The sequence below is a fragment of the Electrona antarctica genome, assembly GCF_951216825.1.
Source record: "Electrona antarctica genome assembly, chromosome: 11".
Lineage (NCBI taxonomy): Eukaryota > Metazoa > Chordata > Actinopteri > Myctophiformes > Myctophidae > Electrona > Electrona antarctica.
Window position 1 is genome coordinate 32,546,598 of NC_136792.1, and position 20,077 is coordinate 32,566,674.

At 41.4% G+C, this 20,077-nt stretch overlaps 2 protein-coding genes across 3 annotated transcripts in view; one reads left to right on the plus strand and one right to left on the minus strand.

The window, feature by feature from the left end:
- Window positions 1-1,239: 1,239 nt before the first annotated feature.
- On the minus strand, window positions 1,240-10,342 carry LOC306931915 (lysosomal amino acid transporter 1 homolog). Of its 2 annotated transcripts, XR_013791084.1 has the most exons (9): window positions 10,104-10,342; window positions 9,308-9,770; window positions 8,451-8,580; window positions 7,082-7,169; window positions 6,687-6,796; window positions 6,179-6,280; window positions 4,785-4,970; window positions 2,166-2,814; window positions 1,240-2,133 (listed from the first exon to the last, which is right to left on the minus strand). XR_013791084.1 is itself a non-coding variant. In XM_079513592.1 (8 exons), the coding sequence occupies exons 2-8, from the start codon at window positions 9,511-9,513 to the stop codon at window positions 2,692-2,694; spliced, it is 945 nt and encodes a 314-aa protein (XP_079369718.1). In that variant the 5' UTR covers window positions 9,514-9,770; window positions 10,104-10,342; the 3' UTR covers window positions 1,240-2,691. The 2 variants fall into 2 exon arrangements, 1 of the variants encoding a protein (XP_079369718.1); XM_079513592.1 differs by having other exon boundaries at window positions 1,240-2,814.
- Window positions 10,343-12,173: 1,831 nt separating this feature from the next.
- Window positions 12,174-20,077, plus strand: part of veph1 (ventricular zone expressed PH domain-containing 1) — a 143,889-nt gene continuing 135,985 nt past the window's right edge. The window contains exon 1 of the mRNA XM_079513815.1: window positions 12,174-12,298. The gene's annotated coding sequence lies outside the window, so the exon portion shown is untranslated. The remainder of the gene's footprint in view (window positions 12,299-20,077) is intronic.

Here is a 20,077-nt window from a genome sequence, read left to right on the forward strand (position 1 = left end):
GATTATTCTGTGAATAGGATGGGGGGGGAGGGAGGGGGTTTTGTGTGTGTGTGTGTGTGTGTGTGTGTGTGTGTGTGTGTGTGTGTGTGTGTGTGTGTGTGTGTGTGCGTGCGCGCGTGCGTACACGTGTGAGTGTGTGAGTGAGTGTTTTGAGTTCAATTATTGTACGCTGTAAAATGATTATGCTGTCCTTGATCAGAAAACAAATAAAAATTGAATGAGAAAAAAATAAACATATCTCTCAATGAATAAATTGTTAAATTTGCTATAATTTTTGTGATGCAATTAAAAGATATTAGTGGTCACGTTTACTAATAGCTGGCTTGAGACCCCTTTGTGATATACAATATACATATAGCTGTGATACTGTAATTGCTTTCGCCACCTCATAGCTGTCAGTGTTATTTTGCATGGCTGTGTTGTTGAACAGTGAACACATACACAGCTTAACGTCGAGAAAGTTAAATGACTGACTCACCCAGGTGATGGCAATAATACTAATGACCGTAGTCTTCATGTGCAACATGAAAACTCTGGTTGGGTGGTTGTTAAAAGTTGATTCTCCCTCTGTCATTTCCTCGTATTTCTAGTTTATTTAAATAATGTCATGCACATTTGTCCAGTGCATAGCCTACTGCAGGCCTGGTTGAATAGATTTAGAAGACATTTTGAAGGTTTTGCTACCGAAATGATCCATTATTTATATGGAGAAATCCTGTCATTTAACATGCATCTCTATGGGGGAGAAGGACAGCTTGTCCTGTCTCCTCGCTGCTAACGTGCCTATTGGACAAGGACGCATTGGGGAGGGACTTAGCGAATGGCTAATTCATTATGTCACACCAAGCAAATGATCCAAAAATCGGAAGAAATAAGAGTCCGCAACACTGGTAGAAAAAAACTCAGCTCCACTGGTTTATTGATTCAACGTTTCGATCACTGGGATCTTCTTCAGGAAACATTCCTGAACGTTGAATCAATAAACCAGTAGAGCTGAGTTCTTTCTACCAGTGTTGCGGACTCCATTTCTTCCTCTTGTACTGCCATTTGTCCAGCACCTGGGCTAGAATGGAGGTGCATGCTCCATTACCTTTGTTTCCTTCCCAAATCACCTTGTGAAGAAAACATGAGAACTACACTTGGATGAAAAATGAAACACACTGTAGCATAATACAAAGTCAGTATATATTTGGAATGAACCCCTTGAGCGTGTAAGAAAAACTGACCACTAGTCTTGGCTGTAATGCACTTCATGACAAAACCGTTTTATTGTAAATGCTTGAAACATATTGCCCGCTTGTTCACAGACAAACCATACAACTACTCTAGCAAGCCATTGGCTACTCAGATCTCTGTTCCATTCACGCACACATCAACCTGAAAGGAATTTGTCACAATACGGGTGGGTGTTAAAGGTCTAATAGGACAGTTATTACTACTAGTCACTAAGGAGTGGAGTTCGTAGAAAAAGTCTAGAAAGAGAAGAGGTTCCAGCATGTGTAATTAAAGAAAGCCATAAAAAGGCACAGACGAAAGGCCCACACGGCCACATTTAACATTGCATAGAGGACACTGGAGCATGAAGACAAGCGGTAGGCCTAGTTAAACAGACTTTATACATACTGTATATTCCTGGTTGCCCTAGTATGACGATCCCAGTTTTATGCTGGTCTTTGTTTAATGGCTCTGTCCCAAAAGACAACAAAAACATGGTGAAGAGATACCTGCAAGTAGGAAAAAACTTAAAAGTGAACACAAAAGTCTGTGTATTGCAATTAGCAACAACAATGGTGCACACTAGAATTACACACCATTTCTCTCTCAGAATTATCCTCTGTAACAATGGGAACACCGCTTGAAAAGCAATTATATCCAAATGCATATAATACAAATGATTCTGAAAATCCCTCAGGGGAGAGATTTTTTACTAAACTCTTCACAATCACAATGGTAATTTAAACCTGTGTGCACAGCTTGTTGCGTTCTGCTCGTCCAGCCTGGTGAATCTATTTTGAGCATTTAATTATAGGCTCAAGAGTATTTTACTCTTATGTACACGTCCACAAGATAATAAAGAAACCTTGAACCTTAAACGTAATAAATTCAATATAAAAGCACCGGTTTTCTCAATTTCTTTTTATCATCATCATCGGCTTGCTTGGCACTAACTTTACTTATTAATAGCATGGACACTTCCTTTTGTGCTGAAATCATGTCCGGGCACTGTAGTCCAGGTAATAATGTACAGGTAAGGCTTTGGGGTTCTATAAACCTCAGTAAAATTTGGCAGCTAGCACGCTTCTACAGTAGTTCCTTATTGCAGTACCAAAATAGTCAAAAAACCACGCAAAATAGTCACCATTCTCCAAGTGGAAACTGAAGGAAGATAAGTTTCAGTCAAATGTAAATCATTAACATTTTCAATGATGAGACTTTGATTCAATAAGTTAAAGGTATTTTATAGCTGATGGATAAAAACTTGAGCATCATCAGTCTGGCAGAACTGATTTAGAACAAATGTAATAAAGAAAAAAAAAATTAAATTCTACGGAGTGTTCAAGATCCTCATCAGCGTTCATTCAAGAAGGTTCTTACCAAATAACTAACAGAGGACAAGGAGATTGTTTGTGTTATTGACTTCTTACTGTGGAGGAATGACCATAGTGTTCTATAGAAGAGCATCCATGTCAGCTATACTGTAGATGCTAGAACACCGAGTTCTAGTTCTTCTTCTTCACAGAGAAGAGGTTCCACTTCTGGGACTTTGATCAGTAGGCTGCGGTTCCTCCTATACATGATGAACTGGGCAGTCACCTGACATGGTTAAGGCTCATAAAGAACACTATTAAATAAGACATGCTCTACTCCAGTATTTACCATCTTTTCATATACTGTGTTGTTTGTGTCATGAATACATACACATAATGGAAATGTTACACAGTGAAAAAGATACCACATTTTTTGTTTTCAAAACTAGGCCAATGTTTGAATCAAAATGATCAACTCGTATCAATATAGTTTGTACTATAAGTATCGGTTTAGCATCTTTGGTAAATGTATTCTTTATGTTCCCGGTGTGTAAAAACCTTAAGGATGCTTCTAGCCAAAAACTGGCACACAGTGACTGGAATGCATTTACATTTTTATCTTGTGCCTTAGCGAATATGCAAGTCTCACAAAGACAAAAATATAAAGTTCACAGAGTTCACAGATAGTTCACTAGCGGACATAGTTCCCCCTCAGACAAGTAACATTGGAGCGTCAGCGAAACACAACCAAGAACATTGTCTCTTATGTTGCGGAGAGATGAACCGTTAACTTGCGAACTCTGCTATTATTATTGGCTGTGTAGTCATTTGTGGTTCTCTGTGATAATAAATCCAAGCATCTTTTTTTTGCCTCAAGCTGCATTATACTGTGTTGTATATTTTTCTTGAATGGTGTTGCATTAAATGCTTGAATGTCGGGCAGGAACCTTGTATCGTCATATTTCAACTTTTTATGTTTTGTTATTTTATAAAAAAAAGAAAAGAAAGAAAAAAAGAACAAAAGTAAAAGCGCACAACAATACTGTATGTCCCATGAGCTTGTAGATCTGCTATTATTGCACAATTTTGAAAAGGAAAGTGGTTAATTCTGTCTGTGGGTTCTATAAATATTTAGCCAATGAAAGGTATTAACAAGAGCTGGTGACTAAATTAAATGGAACACCGGTTCCATTTTCCATTTCCTTAAAAAGAAAAGGGTTCTGACAGCGATACAGTATACATACTTAATTCAACTACTTCAAAGATGACGAGAAAATAAGCTCATTTGCCAGTCTGTCAAAACAACTAATGCCATTTATATGAAGTATAGGAGAGAACTTTCGCACACCTAGAAATCAGGCGTATGCACAGGTGCGTAGGCCAGTGGTCATCAATGAAAGCAATAGAATACACCCGCCCACTGTGTATTTGCTCGGTACATGAGTATTTTCTTATTTAATGAAGCAACGTTTCGGTCCCTCCGGTCCTTCCTCAGGCATGAGCTTCCTGAGGCACATGCCTGAGGAAGGTCCTCATGTACCGAGCAAATACACAGTGAGCGGGTGTATTCTATTGCTTTCATTTATATGAAGTATGAAATATTCCAACCACTTTATCCATTATAATTTACAATCAATATCCTATCTCATTATTGCCGCCAATGGAGATAGATGGGGTTATGTTTTCACGTCATTAGGTTTATTTATTTATTATTTTCTGTAAGCAGGATATCTCAATGGATTTGCATGAAATCCATTGAGTTCTGCTAGATCTAACTGATTGACTTTTCACATAGATTGACCAACGGGGCTTTTGGTGGTGCAATTTTACAAAGGGACATATAACTTCCAAACAGATTCTCCACTTCTCACCATGAAACGTTGTGTGCCATTTGTCATTTCCAGCCAATGAGCAAATAAAGTGCTCGTAGACGTAAACTCCCCAACATGTGTAAGTTACAAATCTTGTCAATTACTGTACATATATAGCGTTAGTGCACAATGCTCATGCATTTTACCGAGTGCCATCTTTCTAGTTCATTCTTGTTTTAATGTAGCTTCCAGGCTGTCAGAGCGCATGATGGACTATGCCCACAAGTTAATATAGAGGGTGATTTATACCAAGTTCCGTGCTGGTGTCGTGTGCTGAAAATAGCCAATTTACAATCTAACAACTTTTTACAACTCTAACAACACTGCAGACATCCAAGTATAAATCAGGCGTAACACTTGCCTGGACTTCTGTGTAAAAGGATACAAAGAAGTCGAGGACCAGTACTCCAAGGCTACTGATGAGCCACGCCAGGTGTTTGATGATGTAGCTGGTTTTGGAGCCCGTCAGGCCGGGCAGGACCACTATGACACTCAGCCCATACGTCCCGTTACCCATCATAGCCAGGGCAAACAACAAGTATGCTGTGCCCTCTGTGGACTGGCGCTGGAACTGCAATGGACAGGGTAGTCATAACAGGTGTACTGTGTTGTTCCGTTCCACTGACCAAGTAGTCTCTCAAGCCAGACAACTACAGTACAGCTACAGTCTTGTAAAAGTCAAGAACAGGAAGTTGTTGGCAACTTTTACGAAACCGCAAATGTCATTCAACCAATCTGATCTAGAGGAGAATTTATTTATGTGACTGCAAAGGCGAAATGCAAGTGTTGGGAGGCTTGATTTTCTTTGTATGTTCAGTACTTCCAATGTACAGACTGTACAGAAGCATTTGAAAAGTGTGTGAACACGTCTATCTCAAGAGACTACTTGTCAGTAGTTATATATAATTCTATTTGAAATCTTACAAAAAAGGCACATCTCAGGGAAAATGGAAGGCAGGATGTAGTGTGGTGACTTAGTCACCCAACTGCCATAAAGTTAAACAGTTGGTCAACAAGTGAACTCTATGGTACTGGAACTGGCAGGGTTAAAAGGCCACAGCCAAATCATCAGCTCTGATGCAATAATGGGTCTGATATTCTATCCTACGCAACCTAAAACCAGCAGTGTACGATGTGGAAACGTTGTTTGGCAACACAATGTGCATCTGTGGTAGACTGCTGTTTAATTGTCTGTTTTATTTGCTGATAGACACATTATAAAGGTGTTATGTAAAGATTGTGGACAAATTAGATGGTTCAAACATTTCATTATGTATGTTAGAAGGTTGGGGATTCATTCTGTTGAGAGAAATTTCCATGTTATGCATGAATTTTCCAAGAGCAAATGTTGACTCGGGGAACGTTTGTGTGTGTAACTGTCTGCCCAGAACTTTCTCTGGTATAAATCCCCCAGTGAGACGATTTCCTCTAGTGATTAGCAGCAACAGCACGCCTCAGGCCAAGATAGTCCTTCAGCACAACAACACTATTGTCTTGGATATCTGCTTCTCATTTAGATAGACACACTCACATTGGCATAAACATTCATATATTTTCTCTGACACACACACACACACACACACACACACACACACACACACACACACACACACACACACACACACACACACACACACACACACACACACACACACACACACACACACACACACACACACACACACACACACACACACACACACACACACACACACACACACACACACACACACACACACACACACACACACACACACACACACACACACACAGACTTACATTTTTATAGAGCTGGGGGAAACGTGACGAGAGGTAAAATATGGAAGCCAGGTATCCACAGACATAGCCAGAGATCTCCACTGTTTTAGAGGTATTAGGCATCTGGGTGAAGACAAAGAGACAGGGTAGTAGGAAGTAGATCAAATATATGTTATATCGGTTTGGCTCAAATAATTACCAGTATTTGTTTGCTAATAAGTTACTTTTCAAATTGTCAAATATTCGCAAATCAAATAAAAAAATCAAATTGATTTCAATTATCTTTTTTACATCATAATATGTCGGTCAAAACATTGATAAACTCTGGTCTAGTACTCTCCAATATTGGACCCAAAAAAGAAATCAAGCATTGTTCGGGGTCTAAGGATACCGAACAAGGATCTAGTAAGATTCAAAACTATGTGGTATTCGTTTAATTTAATGCAGTTATAAAAGTACAATGTTTTTAGACATACATGGTCAGACTCACCCACACACACGTGATAGATCAACTTAGTGCTCTGCTTACCTGTGTGTATAAGCTGGCTTCGTTATGCGAGATGAGCCTAAGCAGAACTAGGAGAACCAATGTGCCGGAACCACACCACAGCAAACACAGCCACTTCAACACTGGGCTTTCTGGAGGACACGGACACAGACAAAAACAATAAACAAACAATAAATACTACTGCCATGCATTTTCATATACTCATATACTTTAGACCTTCTTCAGGCATGCCTGAAGTTTTTAGTGTGCGGGGCCTCCCTTTATATTTATGGACACACACATCTGTACTTCTTGCTGTACCACACCTTACAGCTGTACCCCTTAATAAGTAGTTTAATGCTCCATGTACATTAGATGTGTGGGTGGTGTGTGTGTGTGTATATATATATATATATATATATATATATATTACTTACTTCTAGTTCTGCTGTTTTTGATCTTATAGTAGAGGAACTGGGAAATGAGGATCATGTCCGTGAAGATGTAGAACACTACAGTAAATATCTGAGAGAGGGGGAGAGAGAGAGATTTAACATGGTTCACTTAAGCCCTATAGACTCTATAGACTCTTCCTGAACAATTATCACAATATGTAAGATTATGATGTTTTGGTAAAATTGTACCTGCTGTAAAATTGCGACTGTGCCTTTAAGAAATATCCAAGACCATTAGGGTTTTATGGAAGATGCTTCTGAACATTGAATTCTATTGCTTGTTTACCAATTCAAATACTCTTAATCTTTCTGTTCCCAAACTTTTCAGCCCCCGACCCCAAAATAATGCTGGGGTAACCTAACCAGGGGTAATTTTATGCACATGAACATACACGTTTAGTGGGCATTTATTTATGTATTTGTTAACAATTATGGTTAAAATGTAATTGTAATACTCATTGTATTTAACTCAGTTTATGTTTTTGTAAAAATCTTATTGATGACCTCAAATAATTTTGCGACCTCACCGTCAGTGTCCCCAACTTTGGGAACCCCTGCCATATAAGACAAGCTGGCTTGAACTAGCTTTTATGGAATCCAAATTACAGGTCAGGGCTAACATTGGACTGTGAGAATCCATGAGATTTGGGTCTCCCCCAGAAACCTTTTAACACTCTAATAAGTCTAATTGCTGTGTTCTGGTGAATTTGGGGAGTTTGATACTTTTATCAGGCATACTTTTATCAGGCTTGCTTTACTAAAATGGTAAATGGTGCATTTATATAGCGCCTTTATCCAAGGCGCTTTACATAGATTGTGCATTACATTCACCCGTTGACACACATTCACACACCAATGGCAGCGGAAACCATGCAAGGCACCAACCAGCACATGAGGAGCAATTAGGGGTTCAGAGTCTTGCTCAAGGACACTTTGACACTAACTCTGGGGGAGCCCGGGTTAGAACAGGCAACCTTGCGGTTACCATCCGGCCACTCTACCCCTGAGCCACCGCCACCTTACTAGCATTGAAAAATGATGGGTACAGTTTCAGCTATTAAAATGCAAAAAGTAGGCCTACAGAAATTGATTTGATGACTGAAGCAATGTAAGACCCATGCATCTTTAATAATAACCATTCATTATTTAAGTGAACATATCTGTATAATTGCATGCTCTGGGGGTCCTCCTCCAGAAACCTTTTAGATGTAAGTTCCTGTGTTCTGGTGAATTTGGGGAAATGCAGGAGACTCGTGCAGGATTCAGGAGTGCTGGCAGTACCTATACACACGATGATAAAGCACAACATTGAACCTTGGTAACTAATTGAGAACTTAAATCATGTGTTTACCTGAATAGGAAGCTGGCTAGTGAGGTAACAGCCTGCAAAGCTGCTCAGGTCTCCACTGAACAGGAACAAGAGGAACCCAAAAGACATGGCCTGTTCCACTTTACCATTACGATAAGCTTCACGGACCTGACTGAGAGAGAGAGAGAGAGAGAGAGAGAGAGAGGTTTAACATGGCTTAAATCACTTAAGCCCAGAGAGAGAGAGAGAGAGAGAGAGAGAGAGAGAGAGAGACAGGCAATCGTATTCTTGTTCACATGGATTGATTGATTGATACATTAATTCACAGTATGTAGAATGGGTACATTTCAATGAAAGGCAAAAACTGCTATGAGGATAAAAAAAAAAGAAAGAAAAAGCACTAAGACTTGTTTACACCAGGGTCCTCTGACCCCTAGGGGTCAGAAGACCATCACAAAAACATGCAGTAATCCTGGTCTCTAAACTACCTCCCCCTGGCCAGCCGAGGCACCTGATGGAGGGGAAAGGAACTGGTCGGAATAACGTGTTCCTTTCACGCGCTACGTCCAGACGGGGAAACTCTCCCCTGTCACGTGAAAAGAAGCAGCTTGGACTCCTCATGCATAGAAGGAAGCATGAGGTCAGTCTGCTGCCCCCCCCAGGTTGGCAGAGAAAGTGTAGCACCCAGGATTACATTAGATAATTGACACTGGGTGAAAAGTGGGATAAAAATTATATAAAAAAAATGAAAAAAAGGGTCCAACCATTTTCATATAGGCCTACTAATACAGATGTATACTTATCTGTATCTAAAGGCATACTTAATAGTTCCAGTCTTCACTGACCAACAACAAAATAACATGTTCCAGTTATCTGCTGTTGCCCATCATCATACTCACGGCAAAGTGGAGAGCAGAAAACAGAACACGGATATGAGGCCGATCACCACGCTCCAGTACTCCCACTTATTCTCCACACACTCCTCCAGCAGATAGAGGATCCACGGCGTCCCGTTCACACACAGCGGACGACCCACTGGTGGATGGGACGAGTTAGCGGCAGCAGCCACGTCTACATATTTCCCTGGGAAGCGGGCGGAGGCCATGGGGGCGACCGCGTTCGATTCTCCGTCACCCCCCTCGACTTGAGAAGACCCTTTTATACGCTATGTGAGAGATGGATTAGAACTTGACGTCGGTCTGTCTGCTGCCGCGCTCCTCCGTCCGACGGAAATACGTAAGATATAATGATCGGTTCTGTGCTTGTCCTGATCCCAATGAGAACACACCACCACCAACACCACCTCAACACCACCCTTTCCTCCAGGGATGAGTGGTGACCTGACGCACAGGTGTGAGGAGTCTGCGAGATAGGGGAAAGAAGACAGGGGAAACTAGAATAATAAGTACGAATGCAAATTCTAAGTATTGCGTTTGCTTGAGCTACACAAAATGATAATAATTGTAAAACATCTCAAATTAATTTACTTCATCAACGCCTTCGCATAAAACAAGGAAGCATAAAAATACCAGTTCTAAATAGCCTACACGTTTATACTTGTTTCAATGCATACGCAGGCCTGGGCTGGATTGTAAAAGTAAAATACTATACTGTACACAGCAGTGCACATTATCAAAACACACAAAGCACGCTGGAACTTGAACCAGCCAGGACAATGCTTCAACAATCTCTCACCTGCTACTACTTTGATGTTTGTGCCTTCGCGTGTTGTTGTTAGTGCAGCTTCGCTCCATCATGCTCCCTTTAACACCCGGCACTGTTGACTTCAGATGACGCTATGGCGGATGACAGTTCCTAATGTTATGTTTTGTTCATCAGCTGTGTGTCTGCTGTCAGTGCTGTGTCATATTACTGGATTCAGTTAGTTATCTCATCAAGTTCAGCCAGCCAGCCCCTCCCGGAATGGAAACAACCTTTTACTTCCGTTTGTTCTGGATTTCTGGGGCTTGAGCACTCTCTGCTGTTCATTGGAAGTATGGACAATAAAAAGGGGCCAAAATAGTCTACAAAACTCTACATGTCATGAGGACAGTTCAGATCAATTTAGCAGTCTTTGGGAAACAAAAAGGTAATTAACGACGCTTGGCTGATTTCAGCCAAGTCATTTGTTGTTTTATTTGTAGACTACCGTGCTGTAGCATTTGTATCATTATTTCTTAAGTTTCTGTCTTCTATGGTTGAAACAGCAACCTGCATTATAGCTCTACACTACTGTGGGTTTGCAATAAACGGATAAGTTGATAACCCTGTGGTTTAGTCTAAACCACACTTTAGAATGCAGCCATGCGGTTATTGGCCAGTCTATGGGCTATGTAAATAATTTCTACAAAGTGTCAACATTTGCTAAAACTCACTGTAGCTGCTACAGTGAGTTTTAGCAAATGTTGACAAATCTTGTCAGATAGGCCTACATTTGACAAGCCTATTAGGCCTATTCTGTCACGTTTATGGATTGTGGTCACACAATAGGATATAATATAAATGGGGGAAATAAGTATTGAACGTGTCAACGTTTTTCTCAGTATGTTTATTTCCAAAGATGCAATTCATAGGACATTTCATTAACTCAAGTAATGAACACATGAAAATAAATCACATTCACAAATCAACATTCAAGTCCATAATAATAATAATTATGTGGAATTAAGTGCGATAACACAGGAAAAAAGTATTGAACACGCTAACTGAAATTTATTTAATACTTAGTGGAGAAGCCTTATTTGTTTGTAATGACAGCTTCAAGACGCTTTTTGTATAGTAACTAATTATTTATTATTAAACAATATAAAGACAATTAAATTAAGTCAGAACCTTTATAATATTTGCAATTGTTAATACAATCATGCAAACTTCTCTTAAGTGAGTATACACATCCAAATTGAAGGTCATTCAGTATAATTTGAGTAGCAAAGACATAATAGAAAATATGAATAGTGATTCATATTAGGAAAATTGGCTCAATTTATCCCGGACATTTGGTTCATTTTACCCACAGCCACCGCATTTCAGAAAGAAATGACCAGAATAATACTTAAGACAATTTTTTGCTAAATTATTCACATGGAAGGACGCACATCTCAAGAAATTCTACAGGTGCTATGACAAAGAAGGGTTGTCCGCACACTGTATCAGCTCCCAGGAAACTTTATTTAGGTAACCATCCACAGGCACCCACCCATCCAACCATCCATCCACAGGCACCCACCCATCCATCCATCCATCCACAGGCACCCACCCATCCATCCATCCATCCACAGGCACCCACCCATCCATCCATCCATCCATCCACAGGCACCCACCCACCCATCCATCCATCCATCCACAGGCACCCACCCATCCATCCATCCATCCACAGGCACCCACCCATCCATCCATCCACAGGCATCCATCCACCCATCCATCCAGGCACCCACCCATCCATCCATCCACAGGCACCCACCCACCCATCCATCCATCCACAGGCACCCACCCATCCATCCATCCATCCATCCATCCACAGGCACCCACGCATCCATCCATCCATCCATCCACAGGCACCCACCCACCCATCCATCCATCCCCATCCATCCATCCACAGGCACCCACCCACCCACCCATCCATCCATCCATCCACAGGCACCCACCCATCCATCCATCCACAGGCACCCACCCATCCATCCATCCATGATCCATCCATCCACCTGTTGCTCCCTCTCATCCACCACAGGATGGCGCCCTCACCCATGCTGAGCACAGCAGGGACAATGCCTGCCCTGTGAGACAACTTGGAGCCGTGCATGGATATTTGTGCACAAGATTGTCGCTTTAAAGCGATCTTAAATTGGACGTGACTGACTCCCTTCAACCCAGCGTCCTTCTACGGAGCACAGGTAAGCGTTCTGTCAGTATAATTCACCTGCATTGAAGCAGCTTTAAGGCATGTTATTATGTCATTCAATTTGGTCGTATATATAGAGACGCGTTGCCGGGGTTAACATGCCATCCATTCCTGGATGTCGGGAAAGTTGCCCCGCGGGAGGCGAGGCTGCTGTATGTGGCCGAATGAGGCACGAGTCACGACGGTCCCATACTGAAGAAAATTAAGCTTAGGCTACTTACATCACCGTCAGCATGATCCAACAGCCTTTTGACCATCCATCCACAACAAACCGCGCAAGTGCTTTACTGCCTGCATGTGCACGATCATTGAATGTTTAGCTTTAAAAACAATATGCATGGTGATTCATATCTTTATGTTCTCATTATTCACTCAATTATGAATTGCGTTATGTTACATCTAGCTGATGTTAGGCACAGACTATTGAGGCTAATGCAATCATATTATAATTGCATTTCGGTTTGTTTGCAGACATTTCACTCATTTTCTGTCCCATCTCTTTTCACTTTCATATGGAAATTCAGTGGAATTCATCATTTCCAGGGCGCTTGTAGCCTACGATAAGTTTAGGTAGCATATACATCCTCCTTGTCCATATGATACGAGTCGACACACATCCAGACAGACCAATCGGAACCTCTCCTTCCGCTGTATCTCATCTCGGACGGTCAAATGGGGCTACACGGCGCATCCCGACAAAGCTGATACAATTTGTGTCTCTTCAAGGTCAGAGTTCTGAGAGAGAGAGAGAGAGAGAGAGAGAGGGGGGGGGGGGGGGGGTATGCTCATAGCTTATGAACTACAGATTGAGCAGGTATAGTCATCACTCATCACCATGTTGGCAGCTACCACCTGTTATTTTTTTAGTGCCCCTCAATAATATCTCTAGATTCTAGAGATATTATTGAGGGGCATACGATAAGTCTTTCTAGAGTCTAGAAAGACTTATCATATAAATGTATCAAATTGTATATATATATATGAAACTGTTATGAGACTGAAAAACAGGCTGCTAAAATTGGCACAGGTGGGCTCACCCTTCCTACAGCCTCCAGAAATATAGTTCACGTTATAGATTTCTATTAGGCCGACTGTTGTGTTTGCCTAAATGCCTTTTGTGATAATTAATTTGCACAAAGGAAACCAAATGGACCCTTATGGGTCGTTTTGGTCTAGAGATAAAGTAACACTGAAACATCTTACTGTGCACATTGAAAGGAATCCATGCAGTGAGAAGGTGGATTAAGCTCCATTTACCTGCCTGACAACCCCACACTGTAAAAACAAGATGCTTTCTTGAGCGCTCTGTCTGTGAGTCTGGACTACGGAACTCCTAGGGTACTGGCCTGGGGAGTATAATACAGGGGTGAGCAACTTTGAATATGGAGAGGGCCACTATAGTTCCACACTAGAGGGCCACTATAGTTCCACACTAGAGGGCCACTATAGTTCCACACTAGAGGGCCACTATAGTTCCACACTCTCCAGAGGGCCACTATAGTTCCACACTCTCCAGAGGGCCACTATAGTTCCACACTAGAGGGCCACTATAGTTCCACACTAGAGGGCCACTATAGTTCCACACTCTCCAGAGGGCCACTATAGTTCCACACTAGAGGGCCACTATAGTTCCACACTAGAGGGCCACTATAGTTCCACACTCTCCAGAGGGCCACTATAGTTCCACACTCTCCAGAGGGCCACTATAGTTCCACACTAGAGGGCCACTATAGTTCCACACTCTCCAGAGGGCCCTATAGTTTTTTAGATCAGCTTTTATTTCCTATTTTTGAATTGGAATCCTGAAAAGTAACATTTTTATTACATTTCAAATGCATTTAGTCATACTTAATGTTAACTTTATGAACATAAATACTAAAATCAATAATATCTAAGCTGAAATCGATAATATTTCTGATTTTAACCTGCATGCGGGCCGCATTAAGTGAAGGTGAGGGCCGCACGTGGCCCCTGGGCTGCCAGTTGCCCATGTATGGCCTAATACATCAAGAATGGTTACAAAATATATGTGAATGTTGCTGGTATGTTGGGTTACTACATGCACACAAATGTACATATTTATAATAGAGCACGAGAAAATACATTATTAAAGGGATATTTCACTTAATAATTGGTCTTTTATCGTCTACTCAGGCATTTGTGAGCGCCCCAGTTATTAAGTTGCTCGATTCAGTATTTACATATTTGATATTCGTTTGATCAGACATGCCCCCTTCCTGTAACTTCAAACTGCATTTTAACCATGATAGATTTAGATTCATCGAAAAAACCTGATCTTAGTTCTGGTGACTCATCGTGCCCTTCTAATACGTGAGGGGGTTAATGTCAGTGGATAAGAAATACAAAAATATGTTATTATTAGGCATACACATTATTATATGATGTATTGGTTATATGTCTGTGTTGGAATAGGCTAATCTGTACAGACAGACAACATTGTTTATAAAGCTTAGCTGCTGCTGTTGTGTGTGTGTGTGTGTGTGTGTGTGTGTGTGTGTGTGCGTGTGCGTGCGCGCGCGCGCGTGCGTGCGTGCGTGTGTGCAACTGTGCATGTCACGTGTGTATTTGTGAAGTAACATTTTATAATACAGACTGTGGCCTTGATTCCATTCCTTCTGTGTATCTCTTTTCTCTCTTTATCTCACACACACACACACACACACACACACACACACACACACACACACACACACACACACACACACACACTCCTGTTTTACGCCCTGTGGGTTAACTTTAGTGTTTTACTTATTTCCGCTGCTGGCTGCAGTGTAGGCATATTTCCAAAAAAGTATTTAGGGAGTCTCTTCTCTATGACTTTATCCTTACTTATTTATGACATTCACACAATCAATTATACAGAGGATGCTGGTGGCCCAGTTACAGAGGAATAACCACAAAGTTAAAACACCTTCATCACACCATTGTGATGTAGAATGTGGGGCCTGACTTTAGAAAATAGACGGGGAAATGTTAGAAACGCAGAACTTAAGCAGAGACTGTTTTTGGGTCACAAAATAGGGAGTCTTTTTCGTGAAAGATCAGGACACAGGAAGCTCAGGAAGCTAAATGTTGGCAGTACCACCTGGGTGCATGTGAAAATGCACCCATTTATTAAGCAAAATGGATAAATAAATGAATACATTACCAGTTCTCTCTATTTTCTATCACCTGAGATGGGTTGTACAACTGATTGTTCATAGATTTCACACAAGTACTGCGGTACTGTGGCTTGTAGAATTAACAAACAATCCAACCACAACTGACTACAATTGAGCTGGTTTCACTGTCTTTCACTGTAAATTAATTAATATTTTCCAGCCTTGTTGGCCAGAACAAGATAATGGATTGGAAAGGCTTAGTGTTGTGGAAGAAATGGATGAATGTCCCATCACAGAAAACGTTTTTTAACATTACGAGCACCTGCACAAATCAAACCGTTCTTCTAAAATATGGAGCAGTACTTGAAATTATGACCTAATCAAAAGGTTACTCCCAGTACTGTCTCAATAGAACTCAGTTCTCAGAACAGATAAGACTGCAGGCAGGAAGTGCCATGAAATATTGGTTCTAAAATGAGAATGATGCATATGCCGTGTTATTCAGCCAATGAGTGCTACTTTTTAAATTGTATATTTCAAAATGAAGTATCCATGAATTTTATCAGCAATAATCAAAACATTACCACCTTTACTTTATTATTATTATTATTATTATTATTATTATTATTATTATTATTATTATTATTATTATTATTATTATTATTATTATTATTATTATTAATAATAATAATTATGTATTTTTTATGTAATTGAAAAATCAATTTCCTCAATGCTATGTATCAAGTTTGGAGGTAAATTCAATATCTCTAAAATAGGAACAATGTCTAGTGTTTTAAGTCATTGTTTGTCGTGCTACCTTTCCATCAGCCCAACATTCATATGTTACAAAGTCAAACTATGTCTAAACCTGTGGTTCTCAACCTTTTCTGGATCAGGGCCCACCCATCTGACCACTTAACACGGCAGCCGGGCAGCGTACATTTCCAGAACACATTTATTTTAATAGTCAATCAAGAATCAATCAATGGTGTTCCACATTGGACCATAACTAGTCTTTGCAACTGAATGGCTGGAAATGGAAATGAAGAGTTTACATATAGTACACATAGTACATGCATACACCTTCCCTAATGATTATATCTGGTTTCAGTATTTATTTATGGTGTATTGTCTCTATTATTAAGGTTATTGTAGCAATCAATTTATATTGGGGTCGGGAGGGGGCGGGGCGGGGGTCCCGAGACATTGCCAAAGCATTTCCGGGGGTCCCCGGCCAAAAACGTTGAGAACCCATGGTCTAACTCTAAACAGTCTAATTTAATGGAAGCCCAGAGGACAGAGATATGTCTGTCTCTCTGTAAAGATTTGGCTATGAAGGGGCTATTTATCAAGGGCTTAGAGTGAATTGAGGATTCAAATGCTTCTTAAAAACCACCCTTGGGATAGAAGAACTACTTTCGTTGCTTCTCTCCAAACCCCCCAACTCTCTTTCTCCGACTTCACAAAGCCACACTACAATTATGTGCATAAATGAGGGCTATCTTGTGTGTGTGTGTGTGTGTGTGTGTGTGTGTGTGTGTGTGTGTGTGTGTGTGTGTGTGTGTGTGTGTGTGTGTGTGTGTGTGTGTGTGTGTGTGTGTGCGTGTGCGTGTGCGACTGTGAGAGAGAGATATTCAGAAAGAGGCAGAATGGTTTAGGCATAGGCAATGGTATACATTACATATACGGTAATATTCCCAATACCTAACTGCCTTCAGTTTGATAGCGTGTGTGTGTGTGTGTGTGTCTGTTGTCGCCTGGTAGGCCAAGCAGGTGCACATTACACTGAGAGGGAGAGGATAAGTGTGCGTGTGCGTGTGTGTGCGTGCGCGTGCGTGCGTGCGTGCGTGCGTGCGTGTGTGTGTGCGTGTGTGTGTGTGTGTGTGTACGCAGAAGGGGGGGGGTCTGTCTTTTAAGTCATACAAAAGGGCCAGTGTTCACTCTTGATCCCTTTCTCTCTGTCTTGATTATGGAACGAAAGGGGGAGTTGATGGGACGGAACCCCCCCCCCCCCCCCCCCCCCCCTAACTGTCTTCAGTTAGCCTGCTAACAAGCCAGCGTTTTATTCTTCCACTGGTCATGTACAACAACTACTATTGTATGATCACTAATTACATCAGCAAAACTAGCGTGGTGCAGCGCTTTGGGCTATAAATGCAACATTTTCCATTTACAGTATGTTGATGTCTCAGTGCTGTTGATCACATACAGTACCAAGCCTTTATTTCCCATGGGTAAGGAGAGCTATAAAAGGAACACTAGTGTGATAAACTTATGTTATATCGTCCCTAGGGGTTATACAACAGCCGATCAATCAGCAGTGTTGAGGAAGTTGCTTTTATTACTCCCTGAAAAAAGTAGTTATATTGCTCATTACACTACTGCACTTTTGCATTAAGAGTAACAATTATAACAAATGGACAATGGATTTGTTTTCTGTTGCAGAGAAAAAATAATTACCTTTCCTGTGAACTAAACGCATCCATGTTCCTATAGCACTGTGGCCGTCCATAAGGGCAGCACTAGGGAGGGAAATTAGGTAACATCAAAATACTAATACTATTACTAAACCTAGCAAAGGTCATTGGTCAAAATCTTCACAATAACAAATGACTCCAATTGAGCTGGTCACTGTCTTGTTTATTATTATTATTAATAATTATTATTATTATTAATTATGTATTTTTTATGTAATTGAAAAATCAATTTCCTCAGTGCTATGTATCAAGTTTGGAGGTAAATTCAATATCTCTAAAATAGGAACAATGTCTAGTGTTATAAGTCATTGTTTGTCGTGCTACCTTTCCATCATGTCGTATAAGAATACGAACATTCATATGTTGGGCTGTCTCAGTTTGGAACAAGCTTATTACAAGGCCAATTCTGTTCATCTGAGACACAAAGTCAAACTATGTCTAACCTTTTCTGGGCTCTATGCACACAGAATAACTCTTCTTACTTCCAGGCACCTGTCCTAACTACAGTTACCGATTAAACTAATTATGGCTCCGTTCCATTTAGTGTGCAGTGCTTCCCCCCCTTTCATTCTTTTTCATGTTCCTCTCCGCTCCAACTTGCACCCCCCTGGCAGTCCCCATTTTCAAAAACCACTGCACTATTAGAGACCCAGTCATCACGTTGTCCTCACAGACACCCTAACGCGCCTAACGAGACCCCCAGCATGCCCCCCTGTAACCCCTCACCCAGTGCCCCACTCACCAGCTCAGTGCTCATGTCACTCTGACAGTGTCATTACACTTTGCAGTGTATGGGAGCAAGTCACTGGCCCTTATGATGTTCTGTTTCTGTCTGCCTCTTGGATCACTGTGTGTCTTTTGTTGTTGTTCCGTGTTGTGTTTTCCTGCGCGCGCGCGCGCATGTGTGTGTGTGTGTATGTGTGTGTGTGTGTGTGTGTGTGTGTGTGTGTGTGTGTTTAAGGGCTGCATTCCTGAGCTTGCTGAGCCAACGCTGGGTGATTAATAGTAACTAGCAGATTGTTTAAGACCTGAATTCCTCAGGCCTGTTTTTCACTGCTTTTACACACATGTACGCACAATCGCACATGCACACATTCTTTCTCTCTCGTGCACACAGACACATACACGTGCAAATGCATGCACAGCACATGCATGCGCACACACACACGCACACGCATGCACACACACACACACACACACACACACACACACACACACACACACACACACACACACACACACACACACACACACACACACACACACACACACATGGGTGCAGCAGACGTGTGTGTGTGTGTGTGTGTGTGTGCGTGTGCGTGTGCATGTGCGAGTCATTCAGGTGTAATAATGGAAGCTCAGTTTGTTAGGGGTCTACACGTTACACTGGGAATTCAGGACACTGAAACATTATCCAGCACTCACTCACACTCTCCCTCTCTCTCTCTCTCTCTCTCTCTCTCTCTCTCTCTCTCTCTCCCCCTCTCTCTCTCTCCAATTTACCGGTATCTGTCTCTCTCTTCATATCTCTCCCCTTCATCTCTGTCTTCATTTCTCCCAGTCTGTTCCAGTCCCTCTTTCCTCTTTCTATCATTCCCTCATTCCATTACCTGTCTCTCCTTCTTTCCCCACATCACATCCATGTAATGAGCATGTCGGCAGAAATAACCAACAACACCACTGTCACCACACACTTTGTGTGTGCTCCAGGAACACACAAAAATATGCACACAGCTGAGAGCTCAGACCATGTCTGCTTTTGTTACACAGAGATAAGGATAGCGTGTGCGTGTGCCGTGTGCGCGTGTAGGTGTGTGCGTGCATGCAACAGACAGATAAAGCTGTCTGGTCTTTGTTTATGGCTGTATTGTTGTTTAGGTCTTCGATAGCTGGCTTGGACCAATTGGAATTCCTGATGCTGTATCCTGGCGATGTGGTTGTCATGGTTATGTCTGGCTTTGGGTGTGTGTGTTGTGCTTCCTTTCTCCACCAGCTTTAAAAGAGCCCGGTGCCTGATTTCACGCAGGGAAGGAAGACGGACTCGGTACCAAATGTAGGCAGGCTGTAGCCTGTTCATACCATACTGCTTATACTTAGAATATCGTCTCTGTCGGGTGGAAATTCCAAAACTGTTACTTTTCAGGATTCAAATTAAAAAATAACAATCGACAA

What these genes read in the sequence shown, in the direction of transcription:
- LOC306931915 (XM_079513592.1), bottom strand. Translation starts at nt 9,513, where the DNA reads ATGGCCTCCGCCCGCTTCCCAGGGAAATATGTAGACGTGGCTGCTGCC. An exon ending in CTAGCCAGCTTCCTATTCAG is followed by an intron (nt 7,170 to 8,450) that starts GTAAACACATGA and finishes CCCCTCTCTCAG; the next exon opens with ATATTTACTGTAGTGTTCTA. An exon ending in CAAAAACAGCAGAACTAGAA is followed by an intron (nt 6,797 to 7,081) that starts GTAAGTAATATA and finishes CGTGTCCTCCAG; the next exon opens with AAAGCCCAGTGTTGAAGTGG.